The sequence below is a fragment of the Delphinus delphis genome, chromosome 3 (genome assembly GCF_949987515.2).
Source record: "Delphinus delphis chromosome 3, mDelDel1.2, whole genome shotgun sequence".
NCBI classification, from domain to species: Eukaryota; Metazoa; Chordata; class Mammalia; order Artiodactyla; family Delphinidae; genus Delphinus; species Delphinus delphis.
Window position 1 is genome coordinate 5498616 of NC_082685.1, and position 22425 is coordinate 5521040.

The following is a 22425-nucleotide window of genomic DNA, read 5'->3' on the forward strand; positions in this document are numbered from 1 at the left end:
GCACGCTCGTCCCACTTGCAGTCTGCACTCTGTGTTCACTGTCAAGTTGAGGTAGAGTTTCTTCTCCAGGATGGTCTTCCTTCCCCATCGCTGATGCTAACCCTCATCAGCCCTCTGTGCATGGGAGGAAAGCCTCGTGGCCACCTGCTCCCTGCCTGACGCGCCCTGCAGTGGGGGGCGCCTGCCGTGTCCCCACCCCGGCGCCAGGGGGAATGGCCCTGCCTTCCTTGTGGCCAGCGACCATCCCCGCCTACAAAGGGGGTGAAATGGATAAGGATCCAGCAGAGCTCTGGGTGCAAATGGCCCTGGTCCCTCGGACTCTGGCCCACCGTCACTCCCACCCGCTGTGGCGCTGTGACACTTGGGGCCAGGTCACCCTCTGGGGGGCCGTCCCGGGCGCTGTGGGGTGTGGAGCAGCCTCCCCGGCCCCGCCCCCTCGATGCCACGAGCCCCCAGTGTGACAGCCACAGACATCCCCAGGCATTGCCGTGTGTCTCCTGGGGACAGGATCAGCCCTAGCTGAGGGCCCTGGCTGACCTTTCTCTCTTCGGTGCAGAGGGTGGTTGGTTAGTATGGCTGTGCTTTTTGGACTCTGGTAGTGAGGCTTCGTCAGCTCAGTTTAGTTCCTCTCCCCCGGGCATGTGTGCGAGCCCTTGCATCTGCCCGCCACCTTTTCCTACTGAAAGGCAGTTTTCGTGGCCGTGGTCCACAGCCTTGGGTTTTGGAGTCCCTTAAGCATGACAGATGCTAGCTGTTGCCAGGGCCACAAACCCGCACTTAACAGGGAGCGAGGGATGGACCTCTGGGGCTGTGGGTACGTTATCTCCACGTGCCTCTCTTCTCTGGGGCAGGGGTTGGGGGGCTGGGCCGACAGCAGGGTTGTGGGAACCGGGACTCTGCAGGGCGTCGATGTATCTGCTCTGTAGGAACCGGTCCTCTTTCAGGAACTAGTTGTTGGAGAGGTGACTGCCCCCGAGGAATCTGAAGTTCTCTACCAAGCCCGTGGGCAGAGAGGCCCCCGATCCTGGGGTCGTTCGGGGTATGAGGGAGCTGGGCCCCTGCCCCCATGGGTAGGAGGGGCGCCGTGTCCCGAGTGGACCCTGAGCGTCCTCGGGGCTGGACGGCATCCACACTCACACCCAAACCAGCGCCCAACAGCTCCTGCGAAAGCGCACCCTGATGACAGGGCTGCCCGAGGGTTCTGGACCGCCTGGCCCTAGCCCGTGCACGTGGAGGAACCCCTTGCTTCCTGGGCTTCTGGGCACATGGCAGAGCTGGTAGTGGAGCCGGGGCTGGGCCTCCGTGTGGAGTGGGGGTCGGTGGAAGGAACTAGAACCCAAGCCCGTGGGGCCGGGGCAGGCAGAGACCGCCCGAGTCCGTGGGGCGAGGGGGAGGGGCGAGGCTGCAGGGCTGCTCTGGGCCCCAGAGGAGGAGGCGGTAGCTATAGGGACAGGATGGCAGATGGAGGCTTTTACAGACTCTCGGAGGGGGCGGGGACTTCCTGCTGGCTTCATCCTCCAGTTTGGGAGATGTGGGAAGAAGAACACACACGACTTGGCCTTCTATTCCCACCCCCTTGGTCCGGAACGGTGCTGCCCCGTGGATGGACCTCAAACACATGATGCTCAGTGAGAGAAGCCGACACAAAAGGCCACATAGTGAGTGATTCCATCGACGGGACTTGTCCACAACAGGCAGATCCACAGAGACAGTGGGTTAGTGGTTGCCAGGCGCTGGGGAGGACTGCTAAGTGGTACAGGGTTTCTTTTTGGGGTGATGAAAAGGTTCGAAAATTGATTGTGGCAATGGATGCACAGCTCTGTGAGTGGAGGTAGATTGTAGGGCATGCGAATTATAGCTCAGTGAAGCTGTTAAAGAAATCCTACTGCCTGGATTACCAGGTTATCAGCGCACAGGGTGTGGGGGGGGTCCACGGGGTCCACGGGGGATGCCGTGCTCACCAAGCAGACCTCCCTTCCTTGGTCCACAAACACTAGGGAGCCTGTGAAGCAGGAGACAGCATTGGGAAAGGGGTTTTGGAACCAGGAGGCCCCTTTATGGGCCACTGAGGGGACCCGTGGGGGCAGCTCCCAGAGGGTGTCTGCCGTCAGTGGGACACGTGCGTCTCTCTCTGCCGGTCCTCAGGCCTTCCTCATACGGGGACAGTCATTGATTGCATCGTTGATTTTCACAGTGGAAAATTTATACCCATGGCTGGGGGTCTGGGTGAACCATGTAATATTACGCAGCCACAAAAATGGTTTCACTATTTATTGGTGTGCAAAGATGGGCATGGCATTTTGGGTGGAAAAACTAGGTTTTCGATCATGAATGTATAATCCCATTGTGTGTGTGTGTGGTGGGGGATTTGCCCAAAATGTTGGTCAATATTAGGTCTGTGGGGTGGAATTTGGGACACCTTAAAAACAAGGACTCTACAGGGCCTGAGATCAGAGCGTGAGCGGTCCCTTCCCTCTACCCCCGCTCCCTGGGCTCCCCCCACCCCGCTCTGTCTCTCCAACTTTACTGATGGCTCTTGCCTGCATCAAGCTCTGACTCTGGGCCTCGTGACCTTGCAAGGACCAGAGGGAGGTTAAGAGAATTAGCTGGGGGTTCTGGGAGATGCTCTCTCTGTCCGCGCGTGTCTCGCAGGCTGGCGGCCTCCCCCAGGCGGGTGTCCGGGGCTCCGCTGTGGCTGCAGGGGCCACCTCCAGAGGCCTGGGCTCCGTTTCCCCAGGCACATGCTCGGCCAGGCAGGCTCTGTAGCGGGATTACTAACCAGAGAGATCAGAGGGATGCTCCGGCTTCACTGGAGAAAATAAAGTGTGCACACATCAGCCTTTTTAGGTCTGAGCTCAAATTAGTCCTATAAGACTGCATGCCACGTTGGATAGCTCACGAGTCCCTCCCGGCTCCCCCGGTGGGTGGCGCCGGGTGAAGCCTGACAAGGGCCTCTTTCCTCCACCGAGGGCACACTGGCATCCCGGCCACCCCACAAGGTACAGGAGATGACTTCGGCTTAAACAGAGCGAGAGAGATTTAGAAGCCGGCTTGAATGGCCAGGAGCCCGGCGCACTTAGCTGGTTTTCCGCCAGCTGTCTGGGCCGCTGCCTGCCAGCCCTCAGCCTCCGGGAGAGTCTGCGCTCCCATGGCTTCTGCTGATCGTGGAAGGTGGGGAGGCCCGTCCCCAGATGCAGCGCTTCCAGGGGCGGCCCCCACGCCCCCCCACTTGCGCATCCAGGGTGGGGGGCCTCTCCTGAAAATCGCCCCCCGCCCCTCAGCCTGGGCCACCTTGAACTTCACTGCTGTGAAATGTGAACCAAACTGTTTCCGCTGCTCCAGACCGCGTGCCTTCTGTTCAGTAACGCTGCTGCCTGCTCTGGGCGATTAACTTGGAGCCCGAGGGGAGGTGACAGAAGGTGGGGTGACAGTGGGGGCCGGGCGGAGGAGGGCAGGAACAGAGCTGCAGCCCGGACGCTCCTCGGGCCCACCCGCCTCCGCGGTGCCGGCCTGCGCACTGCTGCGCCTTGCTGGCTCCCTGATTTATGGCGCTGGTGGTGGCCGGTGCGCGGGGTTCGCAGTCAATTGCCGTATAAAATGTGCTTCCCCTGGAGCCTCCCCCAGAGCTTCCTGTCACTCTGTCCCTGGCAGCCCTGGCAGTGGCTTCAAGCCCAGATGCGTACAGTAGCATAGCGGTGAGGGTCGGAGTGGAGAGCACGGTGCCACGGCTCTGCCTTCCGGCTTGGTTTTGTGCTGGCTTAAACTCTGACCATCTAGAACAGGCGCCACCGGATCTGGAAGGATGGGTCTCAGGCAAGGGCTCCCCACAGCACAGCAGCCTCGTGCGGCCTGGGCATTGGCATCCCCGGGCCCACCCCCTCCCAATGCCAGGAGCCCCTTCGCTTCCCCAGTCGTGGCCTGGTGCCCCCTGGGGCAGGTCCTGGATGAGAGCCTGGTCTAGAGGGCGGGTTGCGGGCCGTTCTTCCGCCTTCTTTTTCACTGTCACCCCCCACCCACCCACCCACAGAACACTTTAACACTTTCTTTCTCATTGTTCCTCTGTGAGATTCTAACATCGTGGGTACACCACATGTCTGTTCAAAGACAGTGAAGCTTTTCTGCCCCCAAGAAGGAGTTTTCACCCCCTTAGGGGCAGTGTCCCCCGAGTGAAAACACCCTAGAGGACGGGTCTAGGGGAGCAGCCTTGGGAGCAGAGAGGGGCTCCCGCCAGCTCGGACGTGGGCAGGACTTGAGTGCTTGGTGGGCCCCTTCGGGGAGGGACTTCCCCCGGGCCGGGGTTCAGAGGCCACCCTGCTCCCCGCTGCCGTGGCTGGGAGGGCTGGTGGGAGTTGCCCGTGGCCCAAGCCGCTCCAGTACAGCTTTGCAGCTGATGAGCCTCCTGTTTGTCTCTTTGGGAAACGCTTGCAAAGAATCTCAAGCGTAGTTGCAGGCCTCCCCCTCCCCCGCAATTGAACACACCAGCCCGTCGCCTTCCCTGCTCCCCTGGCTTCACAGGGTTCTGAGTGCATCCGCAGAGCGCTGGCGCCCGCTGTAGTTCTGGGAGAGCTGGTGGCTCAGCATGTGGCCGACCTCGGCTCTCCCCAGGTGGGCGATGGGCGGGCATCCCAGGCCCCTCGGCCCAAAGCCCCTGTCTCTTCCTTCCTACTTCCCCTCCTGTCCCCGCGCCTGGGGTTGTCTGCCTGGGTTGCAGGCAGCTATGTTCAGGCTTCCCGCCCAGAGGGTGGGCCCTGGAAATGCACACGAGTGCTCGCACCTCAGTCTCTCTGGAGGGGGTGCTGCCCACTCATCACGGTACAGCTTCCGCCGGCCGCCTCCCTGGTGGGTTCCCAGCGCTGGGGGGTCCCCACTGGCAGACACGTGGCCACACAGCTCTGGGAGAAGGGTGCTGGCTGCCGCCGGGCTCGCTCACACTGATGGGCCCGCTGCCCCTTGTCACATGGCTTTGCTACTTTTCCTGGTGGAACGGGGAGCTTGTGATTCAAATCCACAGATCAGAGTTTCTCCCCCTCGGCACTGTGGACCCTGGGGCTGAACCATCTCTGGGGGCCGTCCTGGGCGCTGCGGAGTGTGGAGCAGCCTCCCTGCCCCACCCACTCAATGCCAGGAGCCCCCCCCCCAGCATGATAGCCACGGGTGTTCCTAGACATCGCCCAGTGTCCCCTGGGACGGCTTCCCCCTGGGTAAGAGCCCTGGGCTGGCGAGGTTCCTCGAGGGTCACCTTCACGCTGCCACAGTCTCCAGCGCGTGTCGCCCGGGGATGCCACCTGCAGGTCCGCTCCAGAGGGCAGTGACCTGCTTTTTCCTTTTCGTTCTACTTCCCTCACACCACATGTGTTGAGTCCACAGTCTCAATCTGGGCTTTTCTGCCGTCCTGCCTGTGAATGGAGTTCGTTTCTTGGCCGTGGTAAACGTCTTGCGGCTTCGGATGACGAGGTTGTTACAGAGGTCAGGCAGGCTGGCTCCCCTCGGAGCCTGGAGAACAGAGAGGGACTCCATGGGTCCTGGTCAGCAGGAGGGGCTGTGGGTGAAGGGAGAGAGCTGAGGGGCTGGTGGGGCCCTCGGGCAGAGTGCCCTTGGGAAGTGCCTGGCACCTAGGGCCTGGGTTCAGCATCATTGGCGCAGAGGGGGAGGTGGGAGGGCCCTTCACAGCAGGCGGGAGAACCGTCTAGGCTGCCGGGCTGCAGCCACAGTGCAGCAGGGAAGAGGCTTCCTTTGTGTGGAGGAAGAAAGAGAGTGACCTTGGAGGGGTGGTGGGCAGCATCCTGCAGATCAAAGGCCTGTGACCTTGCCCAGCCCTGGGAAGCAGCCCCGCCAGCCAGGATGGGGGAGACCCCGGGAGCCCTGTGCCTAATGGTTTTGTTTATGAAGCGCTTCCGAGGGCTTCCAGTGGATTTCCTAATGAACTGGTTTGTTATCGCGTCCCCCGCTGCCGTGTGGGTAATTACATCAGAAACAGGGGGCCGGCTCTGGTCCTGACAGATGCAGGCTCCTGGGAGGGTGGTTTCTGCCCCGTCTCTGGGTGCTTAACACTTTGTGGGCTGAAGCACCCCCTGGCCCTGGGATTGTTCCCTCGGAAGCATGTGTGTCGCTCCCACATCAGCATCTGCTCAGCACCGGTCATCGGCAAGTTGCTGGGAGACGGGAACAAGTCGGCGAGGTGCAGAGGACACAGATGAGGGACAGGATGCCCAGGAGCACTCCGACCCAGGGAGACCGCGAAGGGCACAGCGGGCAGGCAGGCAGCGTCAACCAGCAGGGGCTTCTTGGGGGGCGGGGCGGTTCTAGACCTTGGTGTATTCGGGTCACAAAATGCCATCAGCAGAGGAGGGGTGCTGAAAGCAACAGGAAGGCGTCCCTGCCCTGCCCTGGAGGCCAGAAGTCTGAGATGGAGGTGTGGTGTGGCTGAAGGCTCCAGGGGATGGTCCTTCCCGCCCCTTCCAGCCTCTGGCGTGGCCGGTAATCCTTGGTGTCCCTGGTTTGTAGACGCATCCTCCAGTCTCTGCCCATCTTCATGTGACCCTGTCCCCCTGTCGGGATCCCACTTCCGCTCTTCTTACAAGGGCCTCGGTCACTGGATTTAGAACCCACCCTGCTCCAGCGTGACCTCACCTTGGCCAACTTGTCTGCAAAGACCCTCTTTCCAAATAAGGTCTCATTCTGAGGTCCCTGGCGGACATGCATTGGGGGACACTGTTGAGCCCTGTCCCCTGGGGAGCAGTGGGGGAGGAGCGTTAGTCCACACCGAGGAGCAGAAAGTGGGGTGGATAGGAGAGACAGTTTGGGTCTGGGTTTTAGGTGCAGTGCCTGCGGGGCTGGCAGCAGAAGGGATGTGGGGCTGCCCGGCCGCGCTGCCCAGCACGAAGCCACCGGCCTGCACAGCCCTTTAACCACAAGTTAGTTAAAGTGAAGTAATTACGTGTCCTGTACCTCGGTCACACCAGCAAGTACTAGTTCATAGCCACGTGGGCTGGTGGTGATCTCGGGGACAACATAGACGTAGGACATTTCCACGGTGCGAGGAGGCCCCTCGTGGAGGTGCCTCGGGCAGCGAACATTCAGGGGTCTGCAGCTCGGGGCCCAGCCGCAGCGAGCCGTGGGCTGGAAGACAGGCCCGCACCTGGCCCGGCCTTCCCACGTCGGGTCTGCGATCCTGAGGCCTCCGACCCAGCCGGCTGGCCTCACACGCACACAGCAGGGCAGGCAGGAGCCCCGAGGGTAGGGAGTCGGCGCTGCGGCCTCACCAACCACAAAGCTGTTGGGGATGATCTCAGTGAACCATGTTTAATAGTCTTCAGGCTGGTTGCTGGGCCTCCTCTCTCCCGCTTTGCCATTGACATGAGCAGGACCAGAAGAGCACGCAGTAGGTGCTTGTTCCTGGCAGCCAAGAGGAAGGCTCTGGCGGACCTCGGGTGGGTGTGGCCCTTCTCTGCTCCCGTGTTCCTGCCCCCTCGCGTGTGTTTATTTCTCCCCATCTCACTGTCAGCTGCTGCAGGGCTGGGCCTGGCTCTGGGCCGTGAGGCCACAGCCCTTGAACCTGATTAGTTCGGAGCATGTAATGGTTCAGACGTGGAAGACAGACTCTGTGAGCTAAAAGTGAGAAACGATTTTGCTCTGGGATTTTATGGTTTCAATTGCTGGATCCAATCTAGGATCAGTGTCTTTCTTTTTAAACAACCAAACCTTGGGAAATTGAAGCCCTTAAAGTATGCTTCCACTGCGGGCCAGGCTGTTCGGAAACTCTAGGAAGTCTTATATCCATCCTGCCTGGAACTTGGGCCACATCTTAGACGTGTCTCTGAGCTGTGTACAGAATGTGACTGCTGGTAGGTGTAGCGTATTGGGATGGGTTCAGTAAGAAAAGGGCCCACCTGCACACCTACCACCACGAAAAATAGAAGAGAAAGTCACCCCCAAGGCTGGCCCTTTTGCGTCTCCTGCCATAGGCCCTGGCAAGGTGACCAAGGATCTGACCCCTTCATTCCTTAGGTGTCATTTCAGGGAACTTCATTACCGTGTTCCTCCATTTATGAGCACCTGAGTTCATTAAAACGGAAAACCGGGACTTCCCTGGCAGTCCAGTGGTTAAGACTCCACGCTTCCACTGCAGGGGGCATGGGTTCGATCCCTGGTCAGGGAACTAAGATCTCGCATGCTGCGGCGCGGCCAAAACCAACCAGAAAACCTATGGCCGTCCCCGGCACAACGTGTGAGATCCGAGGCTCGGGGTTAGGAGCTGGTACCTCTGTAGGAAGGAGACTTGGCGACCCCAGACAGCATGGGGCTGGTCCCTTTGTTGGGCCCCCGGGTCCCCTTTGAAGTGGGGTCCGGGCCCAGCCCGGCTGGGGGTGTGCATAGCTGGCCCAGGCCCACTGCTCAGGTCCCCAGGGGCTCTGGTGGGGGGCACGTTCCCCCGAGAGTGGTCGGCTCGGGCTGCAGGTGTGAAAGCAGGTGCAGCCTTGAGGAGGTGGAGCCCGAGGCCAGGCCTCCATGTGCCAGGTTCTAGGTGCTTCCTGGCACCTGGTGAGAGTCAGATTCTGGCAGCAGGTGGTGGGGATGTGCAGCTTGCTATGCTCGGTAAAAAGCGGGACTGCAGTAAGTTTCCAGGCAGACACCTGTCTTCTGTCGGCTCAGACTGCAGAAATATGGTACCAGGGACTGGGCGGCTTAAACAACAGGCATTTATTCCCCGCACTTCTGGAGGCTGGGAGCCTGAGATCAGGCTGCCACTGGGGTCAGCTTCCCGTGAGGACTCTAGTCCTGGTATGTGGACCGCCAGCTTCCTGCTGTGTCCGCACATGGGGGCAGCGGGGGCAGGGGTCAGATCTGTCTCTGTTACTCTTCTGAAAAGGACACTAGTCCTACAGGATTAGGGCTCCACCCTTATGATCTCATTTAACCTTCATCACCTTCTAATTCCTTCTCTGCAGATACAGATACACTGGTGGGGTCAGGGCTTCAAGATACCTTGTGAAAATGATTTTGTGACTTACTCAAGGTTTGGCAAACTCTGTAAAGGACAAGATAGTGGATATTTGTGGATTTGGGGGCCATCCAGTTGCTGTGTAATTGCTCAGCTCTGCTGTAGCAGCACCAGTGTGGCCGTGGGCAGGGCCGTGTGCTGGGCTGTGTGCCAATAAAACTTTATTTACAAAAACAGGTGGTGGGCCAGATTTCATAATCTGCCCACCCCCAACCGACTTAAATGATATACTTGCTCAGTAAAGAGATTTAGAAAAACAAATACTACAAAATTTTTTGACACCCCCCCCCTCCCTCCATTGAAAGAACCGTGGTTGGTTTTGATGAATAACCTTGACTTTCCCTAAAGGTCTTTGGTCGCAGTTGGGGCTTTAATGTATTCTTGACTGTGAGTTTTGTATTTCTTCTGACAACAGATCCATTGTAAGACCGTTTCTGTAGTTGAATCGGTGCTTAGGACCAAGGATCACCAGCCCCGCACAGGGCCGTCGGGTGGCTCTGTCACCTACCCAGGGGGTCCACAGAGGTTGCCCTGTGGTTAGAGTTTTCCTGAGGCCTGTGCATGCGTGTGTGCATGCGCACGTTTTTCTCTCTGTGATGAAGCAGAGACGGTCTTTGTCTGGATTTCTCACATCCTTGGGTGAGATCCCCGGGGAGCAAAGGGCCTCGCTGGCTCGCCCGTGGCTTGTCAGGGCTGCGCCCTTGCCCTGCTTGCCAGCCTTTTGCTCGGCAGGCAGCTGGTGTCTGCTTCTGGGGGGCATCCTGTCCCCCCTCCTCTTGTGGGGGGTGCGGGGGCGGAGCTCGTGTCTCCTCTCCACTGTCACTTTGAACAGCTCGTTCCTCCCGTGTTAATTAACTTGGCGCCAGCAGCTCCACGGGGGGCCCGTCAGGGGCTCTTTGAGGTGCACTTTTTGGGGCTGTCAGGTCCCCCTTGATGAGCGGCTGCATCAGAGAGCCAGTTCTGCTCTGAGCGTCGGGGCGCCACCTCCCTCTGCTCGCATCACCTGGGGAGACCACCGTTCCAGGCCCAGAATCTGGGGGTGGGGCTGAGCCAATGGGGGCTGGAGCTCGACCCCCAGCCAGGCAGGCAGGCCCAGGGTGGGGTCCCACAGAGAGCACAGCCTGTCTCGCATCCACAGAGGCTGGTGCTGGGTCCCAGGCCATGTGCAGCGCATGTCCCCCCCGCCCCGCCACAGTCCCCCTCCTCTTCCTTTACTCCTTCTGTCCCCAGATGGCCCCTCGGCACTAATGGGATCACCAGCCACCCCGCCTTGGCTGATCTGAACAGGATGCTCAGCGTCCTCATTACCTAGTTGCTCGTGGAGCGGGAGCCCTGCCCCACGCGATTCTGCTGGCTGAGTCTTGAAGGTACAGAGGGCCCCAGGGTGCGCTCAGGCTGCAGGGGGCCCTCAGGCCTCCTCCCTCCCCTTCGAGCCTGGTTTCCCCATCAGAACTAATGGCCAGGCCAGGTCCCAGGGAGAGCACACTCCGGCTGGTCTCCGGCTGGTGGGGCTGCTGAGCTCAGGAGCTGGAGAGCAAGCAGCAGACACTCAGCCGCAGTGACTCCAGCAGGTCCTCAGGAAGGTCTGGGAGCCCGCCGGGCTGGAGGGGAGGACGCAGTCCCTCCCTGGGCGCTGCCCCGAGGGTTGTGCCCCAAGCCTCCAGCCTCCCGCCCTCCCTGAGCCACATTTCCAGGACGGCCCTGCAGCTCAGAGCCCCTGTGCTTACTCGCAGGCCTGAAGTGAAACAGCGGCGGGGGCAGTTCTGCTGGGCAGGGGCCACAAATCAGAAGACAGTGGTACAGGGTCCGTGGCGGGGGTCTGGCGCGCTCAGCCCCTGGAAGTTGCTTTTAAGTAGCCGGATCTTTTCGCTGGTCTTAGCAAATTCTTTTGCCAAACTGTGAGCTGAAACAAGGCAATGGGTCTGTGGTGCTCAGCGGCTTAGCCCACGAAGGTGACTGTTGCTGTGTCCTGCACCGGGGGCTGTCCCTCCTGTCCCCCACGACCCAAGGGGCCTTGGCTTCTTCCCACCGTTTCCTCCCTGGTGCCCATGCCCCCCACACCTTGGTCCCCACCAGCGACAAACCCCACCGCAGCCAGAACCCCACAGAGACGTGAGGGTGAGTGTTCCCAGCCCTGCTCCCAGCCCGGGTACAGGCCGGGCTCCAGGACACAGGCAATGTGCTCCGGGTCCCCTCCATCCCCTTCACGGCGCACACAGGTGCTTTTTTTAATTACTTAAGGAAAAGCAATTGCAAGGCCGCTTGATACAAATCCCTTAAGCTGCTGTGGTGGCCAGCCAGGAATCTGGAACCCGGGCGCCATCTGTGCTCTCGCCACTCCACAGCCAAATTACACCGCCAGCCTTTCTCTGCTGCGAGGTTTCTCATTAACTGAATTGAGTTTGCGGGGAGTCGCTGGGTCATAAATATTCCCTCCCACTTGGTGTGGTCAGGCTACTGCTGTCCCCAGGCGGAGCTCCCGGATGCGCCTGGGAGCAGGCAGGATGGGGGCACTGGGGCTGCAGGAGACACGGACCCGCCCCCAGCAGCCTCAGGCTCCGGGTCATAAATATCTCGCTGTTTCTGAGCCAATTGAGGGAAGTCGGGAGGGGCTCTTCGGGGCAAGATACATAATCGCTGCATTCGATTAAGTCTTTTCCTTCCGCTTCCTTCATTTCCTTTGAGAAAGTGGCAGTGACGGGTGGTTGTAAACAGAGGCAAGATGTGCATTTAAAACGGAGACACGTTCATAATGTCCTTTGAAATTGCATGGGATGAAAAATGAACACATACGCAATTCTAAATACATACACGCGCGTGCACACACACACACACACACACAGCCTGGAAAAAAAAATCCGGAGACACTTTTTAAGCTGTGGTTTGGGGAACGGCTTAAAAAGGGATAAGCCTGTTTATCTGACACGGGGGTGTTTAGAGTCAGAGCTGCAGGGGCTGCAGTGCGGGTGTCCCTGAGGGGCGACTGCCCCTCGGCCTTCTGTCGCGATGCTCAGGACAGGTTCGTCCCCCTAAGGAGGCAAGGACAGTGCCCCTTCAGAGGGAGGCGAGCTCGGCCCCCAGGGTCAGGTCCACCCCGAGGTCCCTCGTGGAGCCATCCCTGGGGAAGCTCATCTCTCAGAAGGTGGCTGCCCACCGCCAGGTGATGCTTTGTCCTCTAGAGTCTAGACCAAGAGCCGGCAAACCTCGGCCTGTGCCGCATCCGGCCCTCTGCCTTTTTTGTAAATAAAGTTTTATCTGCACTCGTCTACACCCATTTGTTTACGAGTCGGTCTTGCTGCTCCCAAGTGACGACAGAGCTGAGAGATTGTTAACAGAGATCAGTGACCCGCACACCTGGAAGCATCTATACTGCTTGGTTCTTTGTGGGCAGCTCGCCAGCCCTGCCCTAGACCAGTGGTCCCCTCAGTCTCTCCTTCCTCTCGCTCTTGGCCTTAGCCCACAGGTAACTAGGACACCAGGGCTGTCTGATTTCCTCCCCTTGACCGAGGGCTCGCCGTCCCGAGCCTGGCTTCTGCAATCCTTGCCTGGCTTCTCTGGCTCCCAACTCCTCTGGGATGGCTGCAGTGCCTCCTGCACGGGACCCAGTCCTGGGGGCCACGGTGACCCTGTGGCATAGAGGGACAGGCTCCCGGGACGCGGGGTTTGCATGTGGAGTCGTCTTCAGGGTCTAGACAGCAGAGGAGGGGGAGGAAGGACCCATTTCAGCCTGTCCTCGTTATGCTTGTTTGTCCCACGCTTGAAGCTCCCAGGCACAAGGGACTCTACTAGGCAGGCCAGCATTGGCTTGAGGCGAGTTCCGGGCGCCCTGGGGCCAGGTGCTGAGTCTCCTGGGTCCCCAGCCTCCTCTCCCGAAGCCCAAGGCAGGCACACGGGGGTGGGGGAGCACCTTCTCCAGATCACATTTGTTTCCTTGTTTGCTCTTTGGGGGCTGACAGCTTTTTCTCTCTTCCTAACTAACCTTTGGAATTACCGCTGTTATAAGACATTCCATGCGCATTTTACCTGGTCGGGGGTACGCATGTCTGACAGGAGGCAGATTTTGGTTTGAACTGACTGGAGGCGGCCGAAGCTCAGAGCATGTGGCCTCGGCTCCTGAGCGGCTGGGGGCACCGTGGTGGACCACGGTCAGGTGGGGGGCTGCGACTCCGTGGGGAAGGCCAGAGGCTCCCACTGCGGGGATGCAGCAGCCTCACCTTCCCCCGCATCGGGGTGAGAAGACCCCCTTTCCTGTCTCGTGAGAGAATTTCTAGGGAGGATGGGGTAGGCTCGAGGCGCCCTGCGCGGTGTGGGGTGACTGGCCCGCGGGCTCAGTGGTCTCTCTCCTGCCCACATGCAGTGCACATGCCGAAAGGACATGGTCAAGATCTCCATGGACGTCTTTGTGCGCATCCTGCAGCCGGAGCGCTACGAGCTGTGGAAGCAGGGCAAGGACCTCACGGTGCTGGACCACACACGGCCCACGGCCCTGAGCAGCCCCGAGCTGAGCACCTGGAGCACCTCCCGGGCCTCGCTCAAGGCCAAGCTCCTGCGCAGGTGAGCCACCCAGCGAGCCCAGCCCACGGCTCCCCGCTGGTGGGGCTGCAGGCTGTCGCCCACCTCTCTCCTCTCCTCTCTCCCCCCTCCCCTCCCTCCTCCACTTCTCCCTCTTTCAGAGGCAGAGTGTTTCTCAGGTCTAACTTCCTCCGCGGGCTGTTGGGGACTCACCGCCGTCGCTGCCTGTGTTGTCAGGGGACTCAGGCTCCCACCCACTCCTTGTCTACCAGCTCCTGGGAGGTGGGCCCTTTTTGCCCTCTCAGGACCCCACACACTGTCCCTCTCAGGCTTCCGGCTCACTATCGCGCCATCCCCGGTGCGAGAGCCCCGTTTTCTGTGTCGGGGCCGCGTGGCCCTTCTTGACTCTGAGCTATGGCAGGAGCCGTGGGGCACAGGCACCGAGCTCCCTCCATGAGAGCCGCGCCCCTGCCCCTTTGCATCTGTAGATGCTTGTTCTGGTGCCTCGGATAACGTGTTGCTTGAATCCGCGGACGCAGAGGTGACTACAGAGACCTGTTCCCCGGACGCCCTCTGCCACCCCTTTCCATCTCAGAGGCCCCCCTCCCGGCCCACCTTCCACCCAGCGTGGTCCCTGCCCGGCCGCTGCCTGGTGTCCGGCGGGGAAGGAGAGGGCAGAGTGGCTGCCCCTCTTGGCATCTGCGCCGAGGCCACAGAGATGTGGGTGGCGGAGCTGGGGAGTGAGGGGCAGTGCCGTGCGGCCTCGGAAGCGTCCGACTCCATCATGCTCTTTCTCTGGGAAACGTCCAGGCTCTCAGGGCCTGAGCTGTCTGTGGACAGGTTTCAAACAGATTCCTTCTTGGTGCCCAAGGAACGGTCGGCAGGTCCTCGCTGGGCCTGGGGTATGGCTGGAGTGGGCGGGGTGGCCCAGAGCATCCTCGTGTTGGTGTTAGGGCTTCAAGGGCTCAGGAGGCTCTCCCTTGACCACTTGGCTCCACGGCGGTTGCCCTGGACAGTAAGACATTCCGTAAACAATGAGCATGGCGAGTCTCAATAAAACTTTATCTATGGACACTGGAGTGGGAATTTCATATCATTTTCACATGCCACAAAGTGTTATTATTCTTTCAACTTTTTTTTTTTTTTTTTTTTGCGGTACACGGGCCTCTCACTGTTGTGGCCTCTCCCGGCTCCTCTCCGGAGCACAGGCTCCGGACGCGCAGGCTCAGTGGCCGTGACTCACGGGCCCAGCCGCTCCGCGGCATGTGGGATCTTCCCGGACCAGGGCACGAACCCGTGTCCCCTGCATCGGCAGGCGGACTCTCAACCACTGCGCCACCAGGGAAGCCCTCTTTTAACTTTTGAACCATTTAAAAACGTAAACATCATGCTTAGCTTGTGGGCGGCACAAACAGGCTGCAGTCGGATCTGGGCCTCGGGCGAGGTTTCCATCTGTAGCCCTTGGTCACTGCTGGCGGGTCTTGTCCCCATTGGTCAAGGACGGCGCCTCCCCCAGGACCTGGTCCCTGAGGGGTGGGGCCTTGGCCAGTGTGTTCCTTGGGCAGTGCATCCTTGGTGGCACCCCAGCGCTCTGCAGAAACTGGGAGAAATCATCCTGGCCAAGCGGTCACTCCCAGCCCAGAACCTTCTCCCCGCTGGGCCTGTTCTCCTCTCTGCGCACCTTCATCCGTGTGTTTTCCCCACCCGAGGCCCCTCTCTGAGAATGTTCTCTCAGCTCCAGGGTGCTTTCCCATCTGCTCCTGGCAGCCCGCTTGAAGGTGTCTCTCTTTTCCGATTTCTTTTGTTGTCTCTCCTTTTGACTTTCTGCCCTCCTGTGTGTTCCTCACGAAAAGCACCTTCTCGGTGAGGCTGATCTGCTGCAGCTCCCGCTCTTTCCCGGTCTTTCCCGAGGGAGGGAGCAGAGTGATCCTGCATTTGCATAATGGTTGACTGGTGATGGCTCAGACTAGTTGGTCAACAGAGTGACAGCCAAGGACTGGGGCATCATTCCAGGATGGAATGGGATTAGAGGCTGTCAGGCGAGCCTGCCCAGAGGACGGGACCCGGCCGCCGGGCCTTGGCCGGAACCTTCTGTACACAAAGAGCCCCTTACCCCCTCCCTGTCCCCTCATCATGTTGCACAGCACACCTCCTTTCTGGAACGTCCCTCTCTCCCACCTCCCCTCCCTGTGTGCAGACCTGGGACTGAATAACAAATTCAGTCGTGTTCCCAAGGATGCAATTTTTCTTTAAAGCCTTTAGTATGTAAAAGAAGGCTGACTCCCTCACCTTTTTAAAAAGTCACTGGTTGGGGGGGCTTCCTCCTAAGAGGCTGACTGGGGACTCACATTTGGAGGCCCAATGCCAAGCTGGAAGCCGCTGCCCCCGCCCCACCCCCAGTGGCAGTGGCCCTCAGGAGTCCCTGGTGACTTTCTCTCCTGGCCACTTGGCCAACCTGTCCTCGCCCAGCTGTGCCTTGTCTCCAGGGCTGCCGGCTCCCCCGAGCCTCCCTTGTCGGAGAGTTGGTTTGGGGGGAGGGGCAGCACCACCCTAGCATCCTTGACTCCTGCCGGATAGGGGATGGGGGCAAATCTGGCTCTGTTCCTAGACCAGGGTCTCCCCTCGGCACTGCTGACATCTTCTGTGGGCGGCTGTCCCAGGCACTGTGGGGGGTTGAGCAGCTTCCCCACCTCCGCCCACTTGATGCCAGGAGCAGCCCTCCAGTGAGACCACCACAGATGTCCCCAGACATCTCCCAGTGTCCCTCCCCAAGGGCTTGGCATTGGGGTGGGCTCCTCGTCCGCCTGCTGTGGGCACCCTCCCGCGCCCCCATCCCTGTGCAGCCTTGCCTTCTCCTCTGGGATGCTGCATCCGTTCCTTGGTCCTCAATCAGACAGGCTCAGCCAGGCCCCCGCCCCTCGAGGGCCCAGCCTTCCTGATGGCCCCCTGCACCCCGCCCCAGATGTCACCTGAGAGCAGAGGCAGGTGTTGGCTCCTTTGGGAGAAAAGGATGCCCTCCCGTGGATTTTCCTTCCACGCCTAGATCTTGTCAGGTGAACTGGCCCCGCCACCTGTGACCTTCTTGTCCGTGCTGCGTGGCCCCCTCGCCATCGCCGCCAGGTGGGACCCCTGCCCAGCTGGCGTCTTCGCCTTGCTCCCCTCCCCCGCTCCTGCCTGCCTGCCTGAGCAGCCTTCCTCCATATGCAGGCTGCGTTTTCTTCTCAGCTCCTGATTATTCTCAAGGAGAGCTTCAAGGAATGCTCCGCGTTGCCCACATGTTCCAGCAGGTGTGCGCTCTGCTGGACACTCACACGCACTCTGTGCAGAGCATCTGAGCAGCCGGGCTTGGAGGGAAGTGGGGGAGGGGAAGTGTGCTCCTCTCCGGACCCACGGGGCCCCGTCCCTCCCCAGCTTCTGCTGCTCCCCCTGGCGGGACCTCCAGCTGCCCACGCAGGAGGCTAGAGCCCGCTAGCCCTGCTCGCCCAGCCCAGCAGCTCCCGCCCACCACCTCTCCACCTCCCATCCTCGGTCACCATGGAAACAAGGAGCCAGGGAGCACATCCCTGCCCCCTCTGCTGCCCCCAGACCCACCAGGAGCCAGTTTGGTCTCGCCTCTCCCCCTGTACCTGATGCCCTGGCCAGACTGTACACGACTGCACCTCCGACCCACTCCTTCCAGCCACCCTGACCCTGCCACGCTCCTGAGCCCTTTCCTCCGGTGCAGCTCCTGTCCGCTCAGAAGGGGCCATGACTATGGGGCCTGCCAGCCCCTGAGGCCCCAGGAGCTTGTTGTCCCTGTGACTTCACCAGAAAACCCACTGAAGGCCACACCTACTCGCCGTGGGTCAGGGAACACTGGAGGAAGGGGCTGCGACTCCTGGCCAGGAAGCCCCAGATCCCTCCCCGGGGAGTCAGAAGTTCTGGGCAACAGCCCCACCTTGGGATGCCCAAGGGGCTGTGTGCCCTGGGCCCCTCAGTGAGCCCCCTCACTCTGCCTCTCCTGCCACCTGAGGTCCAAGGACACCTGCTCCCATCTTGGAAATATCAGTGTAGGGATTTGGACTCAGTACCAATACCTAATTCTTACCATCTTCGCCAAGTGACATCCCGTTAAGCCTGGCAAGTAAAGTGCACGTTTATGTCCACCCTCCTCTGAAACACCATGAAAACGACTGTAAAGGAGGGACAGGGAAGAGGAGAGGGTACGAGCAGCATCGGCAGACTCTGAAGGAAGGAAAAGAGGGGCAAGTGACACCTGACTTTGCAGCACAGAGAAAACTCGAGTCCGTGGACCTGCAGACGGGGAGTGGGCTGGTTCAGGCCACAAGGCCTGGGACTCAGGCACGGGCGCCTGCTGGGGCGGGGACCGCGGTGTGCTGGAGGCATCGCTGAGCTCAGGGCCTCCTCCTCCACCCCATCCCCCAGCAGAAGGCGCTGGCCCTACTGCTGGGGAGATCAGACGTGCCAGCCTCACATATCCCCAACCGCAGGGCCGGGTCAGAGTGGCCCAACGGAACAAAGCCACACATGTGATATTGGGGGTCCCCCGTGAAGTGACAGGGCTCCCACCTGCCCGCTCCCCTTCTAGGAGCCCTGCTCACACACAGCTACCAGCGAACATCTTAGTCCCTTGTACGTCATAGCCAGGGGTCCCTAAACCCCTGAAGAAACTCAGTGTGAAAGAGTCTCAAACAAAAAAAAGCGGGACCCCACAGGAGAGGCCATGCAGTGAGCAGAAGAAAACTAACTTCTGCGAGAGGGCAGGTGACTTGGCATTTATGGAAGAACCTGCTGTATAAACAAAAAGGCTTTTAGGAAAGAGATGGCTCTTGGACATTTAAAAGGGAGCAAAGGACTTCCCTGGTGGCGCAGTGGTTGGGAGTCTGCCTGCCAATGCAGGGGGCACAGGTTCGTTCCCTGGTTCGGGAGGATCCCACGTGCCACGGAACAGCTGAGCCACAACTGTTGAGGCTGTGCCTTGTTGTGTGCCACAACTACTGAGCCTGTGCCCTGGAGCCTGCAAGCCACAACTGCTGAGATCCACACGCCTGGAGCCTGTGCTCCACAACGAGGGGGGGGCCGCTGTGGTGAGAGGCCCGCGCACCGTGGTGAGGAGTGGCCCCCACTCGCTGCAGCTAGAGGGAGCCCATGCACAGCAATGAAGACCCAACGAAACTAAAAAAAAAACTTTAAAAGAGCAAAGAAATGTCCGAGGTGGGTTGGGAGCCAGCTTGAGGAAATCTAGAATGCAGACTTTTCACAACTCAGGTTAAACAGAAGATTGCAAAGCCTCTGGAACAAACAAACAGGTCGACGGGGCCCAAGCAGCACTGGACTTGGCGATCATGATACTACAAGCTAACAGACAAAGGACAAGGGTCTTAAAGGTCGGGAGAGCAATCATTTCAGCCCAGGAATACCCAGCCAAATTACCAACTTCGTATGGGAAGGGAATAAAGATCTTTTGAGACAAGCAAAGTCCCAGGTTCCCCCTCCTTTCTGAGAAAGCTGCTGGAGGATGTGCTCCAGCTAAACAAGGGCATCAACCAAGGAAGACATGGGATCAAGGAAACCAGATCCAACTCAGGAGTGTCCAGGGCAGTCTCAAGATAAGAGGAGGGCCTCAGGGTGTCATTGAGGAGCATGTGACCCCTGCCTAGGAGGCCACACCAAGATCTTGGAGAAAACCAGGAAAGCTAAGCGTCTAAGAGAGGGGGCCCGTTACTGACTCCAGAAGGAGTGAGCAAAGAATGCAGTGCGAGCAGCTCTGTTGCTCACGGATGAACTATATTTACAGGATCAGAAAAATGTAATATAGAATCTCACCACAACCAAAATGGGAGAGAAGCCAGGAGGGGTTGAGGTGGGCAGGATGGCCACAGCCTAAGTGTCTGTGCTGGCAACTCAGCAGAGAAGCCAGAACCAAAAAACAGCAGCAGCGTGAGCAGACACATGCAAGTCAATACAAGAAGAAATGGCTAAAAGAGGGGAAGGCGTCGCATCTGGGGAGTGGGCCCAGAGGATGCTGTACGGCCAGACTGCGATTAGGGTGTGCGCACAGCTCCCCACAGCTGTCAGCAAGTCAACCCCAGATTCCCCCGGTGTTATTTCCCAGCTTATGTTCTCACAGAACAGATCCTCCTTTGCATGCCGACGTTCACCTCACTTTCCCCTCTGCAGTAGGGCCTGTCCCTTCGCCTACGTCTCTGCACCTAGTTCCACCCGTTCGGGGGGTTGGGGGGGTCCCTGCGTTGGTGCGGCCCAGTGGTTGCTGGGGGTATGGTGCTGCGGGCAGAGCTCTGAGCCCACTGGTGTGTCGGGGGCCGAGGAAGGCCTGGGCTCTCTGGGGACCCTGAGGCGGGCAGGGGCAGAAGTGGCCTCCGGGCCAGTTCCGGGTTGGTGGGGGTGGGGGAGGGCCGGAGAGGGGGTGAGGAGTGGGGCAGCTGCCGGAAACCGAGGCCAGGTGAGTTGACGGTAGGAGGGTGCCCCTCTGCTGGGTGCTGGGGCCAGCGTGGGGGTTCGCTTGTGGGCACCTGGCCCTGCAGCATTCCCAGACCCCGAGAGAAGCCTCCCGATGACAGCTGGGGAAAAGCCCGGAGCTTCCCGCCTGTGTCCGCGTCGGGGCTGCACCTGGCATTTCCCAAACTCGCTCGGTGTGGAGAGTGTACCAGGGGAGGCCTGAGTCTTTCGTGCCCCCTCCCGCCCCCATCTGTTGCCGACTCCCCCGCCCTTCCCCGCCCGCCTGTCCTCCTGCACCCCTCCCCCTCGCAGTGCGCCCTTGCACGCCATGCTGTGTGTGATGCCATGCCTCTGCCCATGACGCGCCCTCCCTGGAATGCTCCCTGCTTTCCACCTTTGGTCATCAGGGTGGTTCATGCTGCAGACATCAAGTAGGGCTTGTCGTGTGCCGGGCATTGCCTGGGCTCAGGGCACAGAGCCAGGGGCCCTCAAGTTAGGCAGCTGAGCAGCAAGGGACCGGCAGTGGTTAGCGGTTAGCGTCAGGGGACAGTTAGAAGGAGGCACCCCAGGGGCCAGCAGCGTCGGGCCGGGAGGCAGCAAGGAAGCCGTGAGCCCCCAGCGTCCTGCTGCAGACGCCCCTGGGAGGAGATGCGGGTCCTGGCATCTGGAGCCCTTGGGGCCTCCCTGCCCACCCGTCCCCAGTCAGACAGCCCTGCTTCCCCTTGGTGAGCACTTGGTCCTTGGAGGTGCGGCTGCCAGGGACCCTGTAGGGTCTCCTATAAGGTCTTGGTGTCTGACCCCACTGGGGCCACATGGAGAGCTCCCTGGGGGAGGGAAGCCACGGCCAGCGCCAACAGCTCTCTCCAAAACAACCCCTCGGCTGTGAGACCCGGAGCCTGTGGCTGTCCTGGTGTCCCCTGCCCAAGGCTGAGCCTCTCCACCGCCCTGGCCCCTGCATCAGCTCCCGGGCCAGTCACACACCTCCTGAGGTCTCAAAGCTGCACTGCCCCCTCCCTGGAAAGTTTCCAGGAACCGGCAAGGACGTCCCACCAGGACCCGGCAGGGGTGCCCTGGCCACTAACCTGCAGCCCCCCTCCCTTTGTCGCTTTCCTTTCTTCCTTTTTAATCCCAATTCCCCCTCATTTTCACTAAGAAGCCACAGCTCAGCCTCAGCTGGGATTCTCACTTGGGGCCTGAGGACCGCCCTCCATCCCGTCCGGGGACTGTCGCAGCCCCTGAGGCCGGCGTGGGCAGGAGGTGAGGGGGGCCGGGGCGCAGCTTAGAGAAGGGGCCACCGCGGGCTCTGGGCTCGGAGCTCCTGCAGGTGGAGAGGATGCAGGGAGAGCCCGGGGCCCCGCGAGGCCCTGCGGCGAAGCGTCTAGGGAGTTAACACAAGTCCTAGAGAAAAACCCCCTGACATTTACGTTCTAGACAAATTAGTCTGAAAGAAAACAGACACTGGAAAAAGACTGAGGAGGAGAGGAAACCAAGTCTAGAGAGGAAGAAAGAGCAGACCAGGAGGCCGGGGCTGTCGTAAGTGCACCTTTTGTCTGTCGCGCAGGCATTTTCCACGAGCTTCTGTTTCCATCTGAGCCCACGCTCCCCGTGTCTCCCGCCCCACCACACAGAGGCTCCTGGAGCCCGTCCGTCCCGCCATCCCATCTCCAGCTGCCATCGGCACGCGCTTGACACCCACCTTGCCATCCCCTCCCCTCCCCCAGGCCTCTCTCCCTCCACCGCCCCTGCCCCCAGGAGCCAACCCCACCCAGGGCCCCCGCTTCCCCGGGCCTCCTGGGGGGCTCTGTGTGCTGGACAGGGCGCACAGCCCAGGGCTTCTCCCTTCCGTTGTTTCGCCTCCCGTCTGATGAGCCTCCCTCTCCAGGTCTCACCGGAAGCGGAGCCAGCCCAAGAAGCCCAAGCCGGACGACCCCAAGTCTCCTGGCGAGGGGGCAGCTGGGACGGCCCTCCTGGAGGAGGCTGGTGGCGGCATGAAGGAGGAGGCCACACCAGAGGCCGACCCCGAGGAGGAGGAGGAGGAATCCCAGCCGCTGCCGCAGGGCCGGGAGGCCGAGGGCTCCGAAGGTCAGTCCTGCTCGGTGCCTGTGCTGGCCAGGCCCCGCGCCTTCAGAATCCCATCCGTGTGTCTTGTGGGCAGGGAGGGCGTTTTCTAAAAATGTGCATTCTGAGAGTGCTGTGAGAAGTCCCTCTTCTCCCAGAAACTGAACTCCATCCAGCTGCTGAAACAGAATCCACAGGTGGGCAGCTTGAAACAACGGGCTTTATTCCTCGGTGCTGGAGGCTGGGAGATCAGGGTGCTGGTGTGCCCTGGTGCTGGCGAGGGCCCACCTCCCGGTTTGTATGTGACCCTCTGTCACTATGTCCTCAGGGGGAAGAGAGAGCCAGTGAGCCCTCTGGCCTCTAAGGTCACTGATCCTTAGCCAGGGCCCCACCCT

The 22425-nt window shown here is 60.4% G+C and overlaps 1 protein-coding gene across 5 annotated transcripts in view; it reads left to right on the plus strand.

Annotated features, from left to right (window-relative positions):
• The window catches only part of KDM4B (lysine demethylase 4B), a 134805-nt gene that overhangs the window by 88495 nt on the left and 23885 nt on the right, over nt 1–22425 (plus strand). For 2 of the 5 annotated variants that reach the window (XM_060007515.1, XM_060007516.1), the window contains exons 10-12: nt 13359–13555; nt 21404–21505; nt 21855–22054. In XM_060007515.1, coding sequence (XP_059863498.1) covers nt 13359–13555; nt 21404–21505; nt 21855–22054 — 499 coding nt within the window. Of the gene's footprint in view, nt 1–13358; nt 13556–14001; nt 14670–21125; nt 21230–21403; nt 21508–21854; nt 22055–22425 lie in introns of those variants that run through there. The other 3 variants (XM_060007517.1, XM_060007520.1, XM_060007519.1) reach the window with 3 other exon arrangements.